Here is a 14,444-nt window from a genome sequence, read left to right as displayed (position 1 = left end):
AGACCAAATTAGCATCGACAGGGACTCTCTAGAGCTCCCTCTGGTTAAGGGCCTTCCACCAGCAGTAATTGCTGGGTTGCACCTTTGTCTCTTACTTTCATTTACTGTAAAAATAAAATCAAGCAGCTTGTGGCTGAGTGCCTGCAGTGCTGTCTCACCAGGGTGCGGTAGCAGCGGTCGGTGAGCGGTGTGATGACGAGGCGAGGCGAGTTCCCCAGGTATTCGTAGGCGTACTTCACGTTGCAGTTGACAATGCGTACGCGCACCTGCTCACTCTCCCAGTAGTAACGCAGTTGCGCCAACCACTGAAAGTCGGTCTCATTCGACACCCCTGCGAGACAAGTGGTGTTGGGATGACGAAAACACAATTTAGGGCTATGTTTGCCAGAAACTAGCTGAGATCAAGCAGCAGGAAGCCATGTCAAGGTGTCGTGGCATCGGTGGAATTCACCTTGCCGACCCGTTGACCTTGACTATATACCCACGATAGAGTCATTGATTCGCACCTTTGTCAATCATGTCGAACACGACGTCGCGTGCGTGCACGTCGATTGTCACCAGGGCGCCCAGCGTGACACGCGTCTGCTTGGACAGGTCTCCTCTCACGAGTTCCACGATGTCCTTCAGCTGATCCTGCAGCCGCTCGCTGTATTCGCGCAGGCCCTGCTCACAGAGACCGACACACGGACACCTCGTTCAGCCTCGTCGTACCATGCCCGTGCTGATATGTGAATATGAGATGTTATCCCGACTCGTGGTTCTAAGCCAGTGATGGAAATTCCACATTCCCATAGCAGGCAGCATTCTCTCCAGAGGACAACTGCAATTAATACTTTTGGGTCTTTCGGTAAAGTCACGTAGATAGAAAAATTATTTTTAAAAAATCATGACGTTTCGATCACAACACAAGCAATCGTCCTCAGGTAAAAAAAGTACGAATTCCTGCAGTCACGTAAGCTTTAAGTAAAAATTTTACTGCTATTAACTTCCATTAAAGTAGGGCATATTTTATTTATCCCAAATAGATAACGGAATATGAAATCTCACTCTTACAATTGTGAGTGATGTCCTCTATTTATAGTGCCACCCAAAAGGATTTTAAGTGCTGTTAGTGAGCACCATTTAACATCATACAATGTTTGGGCAAGTGCTGTTCGGGAAAAAAAAACATTTAGCTTTATAATGTAGACAGTAGAGGCAATGCTAAATGACGACCATGTAGCCTTACAAACCTTTGGGGCTAAAGGCTGTTCGTGAGCACCCATTATGGCCAATACTGTACCCAATAATACAGTGAGGCGACTATTGAGCTTTCTTGGCTGTCTTTATCTCCCCAGTGTTAAGTATGACCATACCACACCAAGAATTTACTTTAAGAAAAGTTCAAACCTGGCCAGGATACAGTTGTAATTGATGCTGTGTATCTAAACCAGGAGTCGGTCTGAGTCACCAGGATTGCAACACGGTGCGCTAACCAACACACCACATATTATCAGAACTGCCCATGAAAAATAGCAAATGGCTATGAGAAATAGAGCCATAATATACATGCAAACCCTCTTCTCGGCAGCAGCTAGCTGACTACTTAGCTACAACTTTGTGAGACATCAACAGTGGTAGACTTGTGGAAATACTAGCTCCTGCCCTGTAAATATAGAATTTTATCAATGTCTTGGGGCTGCCAATTAAGATTAATGCTGCCCCAATGCTGATTTTAGCAGGGGGACACTTTGACTTCAACTTGTCATTTTTATGATAAGCTAGATGACGTTGGTGTTAATCACCTGCGGGCCACCCTTGATGGCTTCATGCACTTCCGTTGTCCAGAACATCTGGGAGACACAGATGACCACTTGGCCTGGCCACTCGCGGACCCAGTCTTTTCTTTGGGTGTTGGCGTATGCCTGTATCAGGAGTCAGGGTAATGGTAAAATTTGCACACACGATGGTAAAGACAACGGAGAAGATGGCAAGATCATTCACAGAGCCACTCCTTCTTGGGCAATCATCATTAAATTCGTAAACCACTTCATTCATATCGCAAATTTGTCCATGAATTAATTATTCAGTCATCTACAACCATGCTTCAAAAGTGGTATATTACAGACATGTATAAACCACACAACATGGGATTACCAGTGCCTGTATTTGGTGATCCGATTAGAAGGGTACATGATCAGTTGGGAGAGGAATTAAATCAGATGATACAAATGACAAAGCATAGATCAGAATACGACCTAATCAATATCTGATCACGTCCTGATCAGTGTACCAGACTGTGTCTTGAATTGTCAGCATTCAGGGCGACAATTCATTGTCATGCATGTTCACCCTTAAGCAGCTTCAGGGATACAACAAACCAATCACGTAAAAGTATAGTATATACACTGGAAATTATTTAATCTTACATGCACAATTCCATTTATGTATCCTGAGCATGAGGATGCATTATAATAAAAACAACTGTGACATGTCTTATTTAAATTGCCACTTCGACCTTCTGAGAATCTTTGAACCCACCACTCTGACCTTCGCAGGGCCATATAAATCAAATGGTATGCTTTCCAAAGTAAGCCTAATCAGCTGTTTAAATGTTGTTACTTCGATCTCATGTAAATCAGACTAAAACCACACAACATACCAGTTGAAGCAATGCGTTGTTACTTGCGATGCAGCTCTTATTAATTGACTACGTACGCTATGCAAAAGAAGTTCAACATACATACATACAAAGGCAAATATCCCCCTTATAACCTTAACCGACTGTTGAGGCAAGTGCTGTTAGCGAGCACCTATGAAGGCCAGTACAGTACATGAGGGGGTGCGTAGCCAGCACCACGCTTGACCACCTTTGCCTACCCAGTGGCGATGTTTACACACCCCACCAGGTACTCATTTGAGGCTGAGTTGACCCAGGGGAGTTCCAGAACCGGTTCAGATAATCGTCACTGGTGTTGGCCGTGAGTGGCAATCGGACTCAACTCGCCGGGTTCGTTGCTTACCGCTCCCCAACATACATACACGCGCACACAAACACGGGCATCGCTCGGCGGGTGTCGATCGTTACCGTGCGCGCGCGGACAATGACGTTGCGCACGCTGCGCAGCATCACATCTTCCACCTGCAGCAGCCACTTCTCCACGGCGCCACGCGCCTCACTGGTGGACACGCGCTCCACCAGCTCGACACGCTCGCCCTCGCTGCTGAACATGGCGCCGATGTCCAGGTTGGGCAGGAAGCCGAGGCGTGCGATGCCCTCAAAGCACTTCTTGAGGTGCGGCTGCACGCGTAGTGGGTCCTTCGTCTCCGAGAGGATCTCCAGCATCTCGTCGTTTGACAAGAAGAAGAATCTGCAAGAATTAATAATAACAATTGTGTCACGTGGTGTGATATAAACGTCACAGCAATGGGTGGCAATGGATCAGCGTTCACGTCGCGCCACGTGTCAGCGCCCGGCTCACACCGGGGAAACAAAGGTTCTTCCCAGTGAACACAATTCTCCGAACTTCTCTTCGAAAAATTCCGGTATCATTGATAACAATCACCCATAGAAATATCAGTGGCTTGACATAGAAAGCCTATCAAGGAAAAGGTGTGGGGCTGTTTTAACACTGTGCCATTGAGAAGCAATGCGTTTGGTACACTGTTCCAAATCTCTCGTGCCCGCCTCGAAAAAGTTATTCCTCTTCATCCAATTATTGGGGAAAATGTGGCAATGTCTCCATCACCAACAACGGGGAAATGCGCAAAGATGACATATATATCAGCATTTTGCCTGTTATATCAAACCACTCAATTATTTAATTTTCCTTTGAAAAGTGCATTCTCTTTTTTTTCTTCTTAAAACACGTGGTACTCAACATAATCCAGGTTCAGTGAGTATATTTTCTCTGCATATTCTCTAGATTTTTTTCTAATTTGTATATATTTCATATAACACATGAACAAGACGATGTGAAACTAAACATTCACTCTTTGTTGTAGCATCAGCTCTTTTATAGACTTCAAACACTAATAATAATGCCTGTGTTTGGGTGTAGAGGCCAATCATGATAGTGCATACATAAAATCCAGTGTTCTGATGAAGAAAGAGTAGGTGCATGACACGGAGGTCATCATGTTACGTGATACTGTAAAACCCACTGGGGTCTGAGAGGTAGCCAGGAAATCCCAAACATGTATGTGTGTGCGTGTGCACCTTGGGAAAAAGAGTCGTTTCTTCTCCAGGTAGGCATTGAGGCCCTTCATGATTTTATCCAGGAGGCCGTTGCAGTTCTGCAGCTTTTCTAGGAGGCCCGTCATGGAGGTGGCAACCAGCACCTGCAGGGAACACAAGTGAGACTCATTGAGCCACCTGGTGCTGAGAAAACTGGGTCACGTTTTCATTATGATTGCCTTGGAGATTGAGGTGGAAATTCTACGTTCCCATGGTGTGGCCAATGTCTACTAAGGACAACCACTGTTGACTGCCCACAAAGCGATAATCACTTTATTGACTCCAGAGAGATGATGAGTTGAATTAATCTCTGTTGGGGCTTGAACGTTCAGCCTTCCAATTGTGAGTGATGCACCAAAGTGTGTGTAATTGGTGTTAGTGGGTACATCCCTCAAATAGACAATATAAATAGATGGAAAGTGCTGTTAGTGAGTACTGTTTCGTGTTTTAGACTGTTGGGGAAATTTCATTTACGGAAAACTAATGAGCTTCATAGTGTGGACAGTACAGAGAAATTGTACAAAGAGCACAATCGAGCCTTACAAGTGGTCAGGACAATATTTTTGACACCTGATGAAACGTCGTGGGAATTGTATTGCTTTATTTTTTATTATTTTATTATTTCCCTTCTACGTGACTTTACCGAAAGAACCAAGAATAGGACAAATATTTTTTGCGAGGATGTATTATGGCTGCAAATACACATAACAGGGTAGTGGGATTATCGCCATGCTTACTTGACTGCCTTTACTGCCCATTGCTAATGATGACTATACCACACCAGAATAGTGGGGTATAGTCAGCATTAGGCTGCATCAATCCCTGATTTAAATTTGAACATTCATGAAAATAAGCTCATAAAGATTTTTTTTTAATGAAAGCCTCACTGAGTCTCAAGACTTTTGCATGAGGACCTTCATTAGAATGTGCAGCCAATTAATTTTCTAAGCATGTTTCACATGTGGAATGAATCCAGAGAACATGGGTAAAACCGACATATGTGAGGGGACAATATTAAAAATCCACACAGATGGGTAAAAATCCCCCTTGCTCTACTGCCATTCCATAGCCACCTCACAACCCAGAAAGTTGAACATTTCATAACATACAATGACCATTTATCCAATTATGGAAAATGATGCTGGTGCCACTACTGATAATGATGTAGACGATTACAACAGCATATTAGAGATACAGTGTCAGTGTTTAATCAAACAACTGATTAACAACATTAAAACTCACGCGATCATATCAGTAGCGGTGCAATAGCACAAACCAAAACTCACCATCTTCGCAACTAACATGACCTTATAACTGATAAATACATCGTTGACGAACATTTGAGGCATCATGACAACGATGATGAATATTTCAGGCACTGGCCATATCAAGGCCCCATACCTTCGGGTCTCTGGTGCAGAACTTCATGACCTCCCTCCAGTTGCGATCGACCGTCTGGAAGAGGCGGCCCTCCTCGGGCATCTGCTGCATGATGTCCTGCGACGAGAAGATGGGCTCCAGGTAGAGCCACTGCGCCTGCACCTTGAGCCACTCGTCGAGCGTCTCCTGTATGCGGACGAGGCGCTCCTCCCACACCTGCATCTCGACAGAGGTGAAAGGCAACTGCATCACTACGGATGTGCGTGTGTCATGCATATTTAAGAAATGGGTCTTCAACACTTAGCATGGGCTCAAAGTGCATCTAGCCTGGCACAAGCACTGTGGTGATGTCACCGGCACTTGGTTGATGAATGGTGGCTGTTGTTGTTAAAATGCATATTTGTATTTATTTTGTGTATGTACATATGCATGTATATATACAAAGACATGTGTTTGTATGTATGAGTACTGGAGATGTATCAATATATAAAATATTTGTACGTTTGTATGTATATGTGCATGTACAGCCTTTTGTCAATCCACTGCCAAATGAGGACTTCCCCATATCGTGTGGATCGTGGTGATTATTTGACCATGATTCACAACGTTGGTCAGTGCACGTTGGTAAAGGCAGGGATCATTGATGTGGGAGCATAGACGTGCAGTACAAAGATGGATTTTTCTGCACTACCCCCTTCTGCCAACCATGTAGCCATATAGCCTATAACAACTGGTTGTGCATAGTAGTCGCCCATTCAAGCACTATCCAGGCTCAATTTTTCTCATCCTGAGATCAGGTGCATTCCGGGTGGATTGGTCAGAGTAGGCACATTTGTCCTCATGTCCATACATTTGTAGCTTTATAGAGGAAAAGCTAGGTAAAACACAGCTCTTGACAGCACGGATTCTGATATACCTCGGGTCAAGTCATGTCAGCATGATGTCTAACATTTCGCTCCCGCTCCAAGTGCAGGGAGCTGTACAACATAAAAACCCAAATACAACCCCAAAACAGATCAAAGCGCTTTACAGCACAACCACGACAATCTACGCAGTAGTACTCTGAACACAATTGACCGCCCCAACCCTTGTAAAACGGTTTATGTAGTCCATCAAAATCCAGCCCAGCCAATAGTCATTTGAGCTGTTCCCACCACCACACCAGGTGATTAAGCATTCATGTATCGCTGTTCCGCTTGACTCTTTCTGTGTAGAAACTTGCCTTGATCTCCATCTCAAAGGGCTTGATGAAGGCCGAGCCGCGCATGGTCTGTGTCTTGACGATCTGATCGTCGAGTGTGCTCTGAATCTCGTCGACCGACGAGAGGATGGAGACGCCGGTCTCGCGGTACTGCAGCGTGGTGAACGCAATGGTGTCCCAGGTCTCCACCATTGTGTGCAGCGCCTTCTCCAGGGAGTATTCCTACCATCACACACACACACATGTTCAGGTCAACAGAATTAAAATCAGCATCCCTTCTACCTCAATACTGAGAGACCCAGAGAGACATGAGGATGCGCAATGGGTCTGACAGAATGTCATTAAGTGTTTATGAGGTGGCCAAGTGGATTAAACTTATAAGAGCCCATAATGGGCAATGCCAGTGATACTACTAAACTTTGTCATCGCTTCTTATTGCTAGATCCTTTGAGAAACAACATCAACATCTGGATTTAGGTATTCCCCTAATATGACAACCCATGGGTGCCAATAAGTTGCAGCCATTACGTCCGCAAATTTGTGCACGTAAAAAATTGCATTATTATTAAATGCCAGATTCTATAATCTGCCCATCTTCATCATACCTTCCTTTTCCTGATTAGATCTAAAACATATTATTGTCAAATTATATTGCAAACCACTATGTTGCCTATCCTATACTGTCATAATATTCTAAGCATACTCTGCGTGCAAATATGTTCAAAGGCCAACTTATTTTTTTCTAGTTGTTGTGTTAAAATTTATTACCAAGAGAGTACCAGACATTAATCTAGTCTCAAACACCCATCTTTTCACCATGAAATTGCACCTCTAGGGGCTAATAATAGCATATGAGAGCACTGGGCTAGCACCGCGTAGGTGGCTCTGTGTGGCAACGCTGGATGCTTTACCTTGCTTGCTGCCGCGCTGATTTGCTCAAACTTGTCGAGGTAAGGGATCAGGTTCTGCTTGAGGACCTTGCGCAGGGTGGTGCCCGAATCAGGGGTGATGTCGTTTTCAACGACCTCTGACATCTGAACCCAGTGCCGATCCCTGATGCCCGGGTTGCACAGGACAGACACCAAGGGGATGTGTTCCTGCAAGCGTGTGTGGGCACGACAATGCACAGTTACAAACATTTATTCACAATAAATAGCAACACAAACACGAAATGCGTAACTTAGGCCAGCCAGGTGGTGCTGTTGTGACAAAGAGCTCGACTCGCTATCGGAAGGCTGCAATTTCTGGCCAGGGGTTGACCTGGCCCACCTTCCCTCAATGAAGTGAGCAAACAGAGTGGTAATTTGTGAGAAATAAAAAATGGTTGTCCAGAGATGCGCACCCTCCACGGTATTAGCATTCAAGAGGCCGACTGCTGTTCTCGAACCACACACATCTGCAACATGCGGCAAACGCAGCAACGCTTTGCCGTGTCTCGGCTGTACCGCTTAATAAAAGCTGCACTTGTTAACTCCAGCCTAAGCCACCAGCCTCCCTCCCCGGGCCCCACAGGCACCTTAAACTCCTTGACATGCCCCAGCACGTTGCTGCACATCTGCACGGACGGATCGGACTGCTCCTGAGCCTCCTCCATCTCGGCCTCGGCACTGTCCCCGCGCTTCTTGCGCGGGGCGTCTCGCTGACGCTCCTGCTCTGCCTTCTTTTGCCGCTGCTGGAAGAACTTGAGGTGCTTGTACATCTCTCGAAAGAACTCCTCCAACTCCGTGGCCATCGTCTCACCATTGAGCTCAAGGAACGAGCCGTCCATCCACCTGTGTGGGGCAACAGGCGACGACACAAGCGTGAGATGCACTTGCCAGCCCTTATAGATGCGTTGAATGAAACCCAGAAGAGTCAAGATAAATCTCTGGATTTTGCTAATATGTATATACACAGGATGATTCGATTAGAGATACCCCACTGATTGAAAAGTATGAGACTGATGGCACTTCTGTTAACAATCATCCCTTTAGGGTAGACACAATTAGTACCACTTGGCTGGAAGTCAATAATGACTATCAAATGAGCATGGGGCATTGCTCATCCTCATGTTCAGCACAGGTAACATTCCATATTCCTACTGCAGGGAGAATCCACACCATGAGAAAAAAACAAGTGACCGCTCACCAGCTGGTGCTAATTATATTCACACCAGAGAGAGGATGGACTGAGTCGATCACAGAGCAGGATTTGAACTCATAACCTCCTGATTGCAAGTTCTGGACTCTAACTGCAACACAACCAGGCATTAGTTTTTGTTGAACCACAGGTGAGCACCACCACATAAAGTGTGTATTGTGTGAGCATAAATGAATGAATATAAAATTACCACTTGTGTGTCAAATGCCAAGAATGTGTCTCATGAACCCGGCTGACGTCTCACTTTTTCTCCGCTCGCTGCCAGCGCAGGATGAGGGTAAAAAGCTTCTGGAAGGGGTCGAGCTTCGTCCTGATGGCATCCACCTCTGGGTAGGAAGTCAGCTCCCACTTGTAGAGAACCTCCTCCTTGTTAATAAATGTAATGGTGTCGTCAGCGTCCTGCAGCCGCTTGCCGATCATCCTCATGTCGCTGACATACTGCATGCATAAAAAGACAAAGATCCCCATATAGCCTAAACAGACTGATGGGGAAAGTGCTGTTAGCGAGCCCCTATGAAGGCCCGCAGGGCACACGCGAGGGTGGGTGGCCAGTACCACACTCTTTGTCTCCTGAGTGGCAATGTTTACGCACTGCACCCCGTACTCGTTTTAGGCTGAGTCGACCTAGGGGAGGCCCAGCACCGGTTCAGAGTGGTACTCATTTATCAACCCCAAAAATAAAATGGGATAATTCGATCTCGTGACCATTCTGTGAGTTGAGCGGTCCAACCGCGGCACCACGCGACCAGAGAGATGCACAGGGGGCGGCGGTGACAGCAGCTGAGCGAGCGAGCATCCGTCCAGCCCCGCTATGAACCCGAACCTGTGCAATCATGTCCAGCTCGCTGCACTCGGCAAATCCGTCGACGCGCCGTGACAGCTTGTCCAGCTCCAGCAGGAGGCGCTCCCTGCGAGCCAGCAGCTCCGACTCGCCCTTGCGCTGAGCCACCTCCATCAGCTGCACACAGTGACATTCCAACGTTAATTTGGACAGCAGTCAAGTCCTTGCTACACAGAGCAACAGGACATTTTTTTTAAATATCAAAGAACAAGGCCAGAGTAAGTATCATGTGCATGTACAGACCGATTTGCCATTCCCCCCCTGTACGAGGGCCTCCCCGCACCATGCAGGTTTTGGGGTTGCTTTATCATACTTCACCATGCTCGGTAATGCGGGTTGGTGGATGTGGGGAGAGTAAACATGGGAGTATAGAAGTAGAGGATAGAAAAATATTGTGCTTCAGTGAACAGAGAAAACCCACACCAAGGACAGGATAACAAAGGTCCAAACAGATGAGTTATTAGCTGACTGACTATTCTGTCATGTCCTGGCCACATCACAGCCCAGCAGATGAACATTTCATAGCTCATGATTTATGTGTGATCCACCAACCCCACCTCCCACGCACCAAATTAAAGGCATCCACGACCACACCTCGCAGTCAATACAGCACTCTTTTCTCGACATCACTTTGATAATAATAGGGTTTTTCCCCTTTTTTCTGGCAACAAAACTGAAACCTTTTTACAAGGATTCATGTCTGCATTAACCACAATACCTGCAGTCAAAATGCAAACAAAAAACATACTATGATAATATATGCATTGTCCTTGAAACTGATTGGTCCACACCAAGGGACGGCTTTTTTTTAGCCTAGATCCAATTGGTGCTCGACCAGATGACGCCAAAATCAGTTTCAAGGACAATTCATATATTATCATAGTATGTTTTTTGTTTTCATTTTGACTGCAGGTATTGTGGTTAATGCAGACATGAATCCTTGTAAAAAGGTTTCAGTTTTGTTGCCAGAAAAAAAGGGGAAAAACCCTATTATTACATTTTGGTACTGGCAAAGGAGGTCTAATGATGTAGATCACTTTGATACTTTACATTTCGGCAGCAATAATGCAACATTGTAACTGCACAGCAGGTTCACGCACATTGGAGATCATAATTATGATACATCCCCACCACTATAACACTAAGAATGTGCCCATGTGTGTTTTGTGCCTGGCATCTCAGCCAGTCAAACTATGTCACCTGGGTCTGTTCCGTGACCTCCTGCCACGTGGACTCAAAGTACACCTAGCATGGCACAAGCGCCATGGTGACATCACTGCCCCTCAGTGGTGAATGGCGGCTGTTGTTGTTCTTGTTGTTATTTGTATATCGCAGCCCTTCAGACAAACCGCGCTTGCTGAAGAAAATAACTTACCTCCTCATTGCGGTCAAACGCAGGGGCGATCTCACGGGGCCAGCACAGCACTTGGGAGTTGAAGGCGATGTCCTCTGGCGACAGGATGTGGACATCAAGAAGGAACGACATCCGCCTGTAGCACTCCTGGACAGCACAGCAGTCAGATGCATACGGGGTTACTTTGCAGTTGCAGTAGAATTATAACTGTGCACAATTAATAATTATTGAATGGTGGTGCTTTAAGGCCTGTGAGGACAAATGGGTTACTGTGCAATAGTAGTAGAATTAGAACCGTGCACAATTAATAATTATTGAATGGTGGTGCTATAAGGCCCGTGAGGACAAAGATACCATAAACATTATAAATAAATCATTGTAACTTCTTCCATATATGTTGCTGTTTGCAAACTAACCAAGATGTTGACACATTCCCGTTTAAAATGGTTAAAAATCAATCACCAGGTACATACTCAGAAAGGTTACTCTGGTCACACATTGAAAAGGAAGTCACAATATAGGATTACCAGACTATGGTAGTGTGTGGATAGTAATGCATTACTCTCTAAGACTGAGTGCTGCAATTCACCTGAATCTTGTCGTTGAGGTCCGCAATGCCCTTGCTGCGAGCGTTGTCCACGTAGGAGCCCAGCTCAATCATCTCCTCGCTGTTCTCCGGCACTTTGAGGCAGCGCTGCCGCATTACCTCAAACGCCTGGCAAATCCTGCACAAGAGAAACCCACACACCACTTCTCAGCAAACAGTAGTGCCACCCTCGCATTCACAAATTAAGCCACTGCTGACAGGGGTTTTTCTGGGCACATTGATGATACTTGCCTATAACTCTGATATCCATACACCACTTAACCTTTTTATATGCAGGTAAGTTTGGTTGAAAGGAAAAGTCCTTGATATAAAATACTTTTTTTCTAAATACAACAAATATGTAGATGCACATACAAAACACTGCCAGATGAGTGTCTCCCCATACTCGTTGGTCATGAGGGTTATTTGACAAATAAAAACTTCAATACACTGGTGCGTGTGGGTTGATGAAGGCAGGAGTCCAGGACTGGTGGAGATATCCCTCACCACTGATATTATCCGTGACTAAAAATCGAACTAAGGTCGCTGGGTTCATTGCGTGATTTGCTTACCACTACACTCCTCCCCTTAATTACGTAAAATATATTATATAATTAATTGCATATTATATTAATATTGTATAGGGCAGCCCAGGACATACAACCTTTCATAGAAAGTATGTGTGAGTTGGCCATACTGGGGAGCGGTGGCGCAATGGCTAGCACGCCGAGCTCCAAACCCAGCGACCCGAGTTCGATTCCCATTCATGGCCAACACTAGTGATGATTATCTGAACTGGTCATGGGCCTCTCGTAGATCGACTCAGCCTCAAATGAGTACCTGGTGCGGTGTATAAACATCGCCACTTGGGAGACAAATGTGGCTGGGCGTGAAGCTGGCCACCCACTCCCTTATGTGCCTTCAAAGATGCTCGCTAACAGCACTTGCCCCAAAAGTCTGTTCAGGCTATACAGGAGAGCTTTGTCTTTGGGGCCCATACATTGCGTTATGGGCGCGGTGCTGGTTGAGTAGCTTATCCAGCAGCAGGTTGATGAAGCCACGCGCCTTGTCCATCAAGCCCTGTTTGAGCTCGCTGCACACTAGCCGCACCATGGGGAAGTGCAGCACCGAGGGCAAGCCCTGAAGTTCACGCACCAGCGCCCGGAACTCTTCCACCAGCTGCGCTCACGGAAACAGAATATTGGGTGAGGATTAGGGTACTAACTGCCTTATTGATGATCCATCCTTGTCTACTAGCATTCAATATTCAATCTCACCATCACCATGTTGCCTCCCTTTGCCTCTTCCACCAGCACCCCTTATACTCAATGATCGACTGAGGTCAAGACCAACAAACTCTAAAAGCTTGAGTCCGTGGTTTAACTCTATGTAGCCTGGGATTCATAGCGATACTGGCCCAGTGATCTGACAATGGTGGAGCATTCGCCTGCTGTGCTACCCATCCACCACTCCACTACATACCAACAGCACACATTTACCCATTTAAAAGAATTACAGTTTGAAAAAAGTTATTTTTTAGTAGATATGCCCATACGTTGTGTGTTCCAGGATGTTTAATATAATTTAGAAACGTTGTTAATGAGAAGAAAACGCTTTAAATAGATTTTCTGCAGTGACATATTAAAGCAACATGTTACTCCGTCATGATAGAACTATGGCGGCACACTTGAAAGTCACTTTATAAGTTCAATCATGAAGATTTAAACCCATGCCAGGCAGCACACAATGCCCAGCTATGACTCTATACAATAAGAGCTATTTGGTTTTAAGGTTACATGTTGCTTTAAGGCATTGTATGGGTATGCGAGGTAGGTGCCTTTTCGAAGCAGATATTATTTAACGGTACATGTTTATACATCTGATATACATACATAGCAACAAGTTTCAATAAATCTGGTTACTGTACAGAGTACATTTATATTTCACTTTCTAGCTCCCACTACGCCCCTTCATAGACTTCGAAGTGGCCACACTCAACGGTTATGGATTCATAGACAAAAGCATACAGATCAACCGTATGGTACACACTTACTGTTGCACATTCATCAAAGGAGCGATCCTCTGAAATAAAAGTGTGCACCCGCTCCATGGCAGTTCCATTCACCAGCCATCCATATCGGTCAACTGTAAACCACATGAAACCATTCCCAAGCAACGATTACACTAGGAACATCAACTAACTGAAACTTAGAACCTGGTTCAGATTATGCTGGCGTTATGCCTGCACAGTTTTTTTCAATCAGCAGCATTTTTTTGCAGAAATATAACGAACGGAGAACAACGAGGTGCACCTGGGCATATGTGAGAAAGCGCTGTGAATTTGTGTACTTGTGTTGCGAATACATGCATGTATGTTTGTGCGTTTATAACCACATGTCTAGGTTCATACAACATTTTTATGGGTTCTCACTGTAGCTCTGCAGATGTTCCTGTGGGCCCTGCATGTTCGCCTGCACTGCGTGCAGGAGTGCAGCTGAGGCACGCGTGAGCACATCCTCTGGGGTCTGCACCTTGATGGTCTCAGGGCTGCTGCTGCCGGCCAGCCAAGCATGCACCATGGGAACAGCCTGTGGAGTCAGGACCCATACAAATGCTCAACTACAGCTGCATGGGACATTTACTTTATTAAGTGTAAGTATTTAATTCCCTAAATGGAGCAGTCGCATATTGTTTAGCACACTGCACCATGTACTCGGTGGATTAGTA

At 45.5% G+C, this 14,444-nt stretch overlaps 1 protein-coding gene across 1 annotated transcript in view; it reads right to left on the bottom strand.

The window, feature by feature from the left end:
* The window catches only part of DNAH12 (dynein axonemal heavy chain 12), a 105,461-nt gene that overhangs the window by 80,056 nt on the left and 10,961 nt on the right, over positions 1-14,444 (bottom strand). The window contains exons 11-26 of the mRNA XM_032966755.2: positions 14,149-14,305; positions 13,771-13,862; positions 12,718-12,896; positions 11,721-11,856; positions 11,153-11,278; positions 9,760-9,894; positions 9,181-9,374; positions 8,314-8,569; positions 7,709-7,894; positions 6,819-7,019; positions 5,618-5,812; positions 4,199-4,320; positions 3,068-3,350; positions 1,785-1,904; positions 507-663; positions 159-331 (exon numbers count right to left, since the gene is read on the bottom strand). Coding sequence (XP_032822646.2) covers positions 159-331; positions 507-663; positions 1,785-1,904; positions 3,068-3,350; positions 4,199-4,320; positions 5,618-5,812; positions 6,819-7,019; positions 7,709-7,894; positions 8,314-8,569; positions 9,181-9,374; positions 9,760-9,894; positions 11,153-11,278; positions 11,721-11,856; positions 12,718-12,896; positions 13,771-13,862; positions 14,149-14,305 — 2,712 coding nt within the window. The remainder of the gene's footprint in view (positions 1-158; positions 332-506; positions 664-1,784; positions 1,905-3,067; positions 3,351-4,198; positions 4,321-5,617; positions 5,813-6,818; positions 7,020-7,708; positions 7,895-8,313; positions 8,570-9,180; positions 9,375-9,759; positions 9,895-11,152; positions 11,279-11,720; positions 11,857-12,717; positions 12,897-13,770; positions 13,863-14,148; positions 14,306-14,444) is intronic.

Source organism: Petromyzon marinus, chromosome 36, assembly GCF_048934315.1.
Source record: "Petromyzon marinus isolate PM22_M1 ecotype Great Lakes invasive population chromosome 36, UKy_Petmar_22M1.pri1.0, whole genome shotgun sequence".
NCBI lineage: Eukaryota > Metazoa > Chordata > Hyperoartia > Petromyzontiformes > Petromyzontidae > Petromyzon > Petromyzon marinus.
Note: the sequence above shows the minus strand (reverse complement) of the source record. Positions and strands in the feature narration are given on the sequence as shown.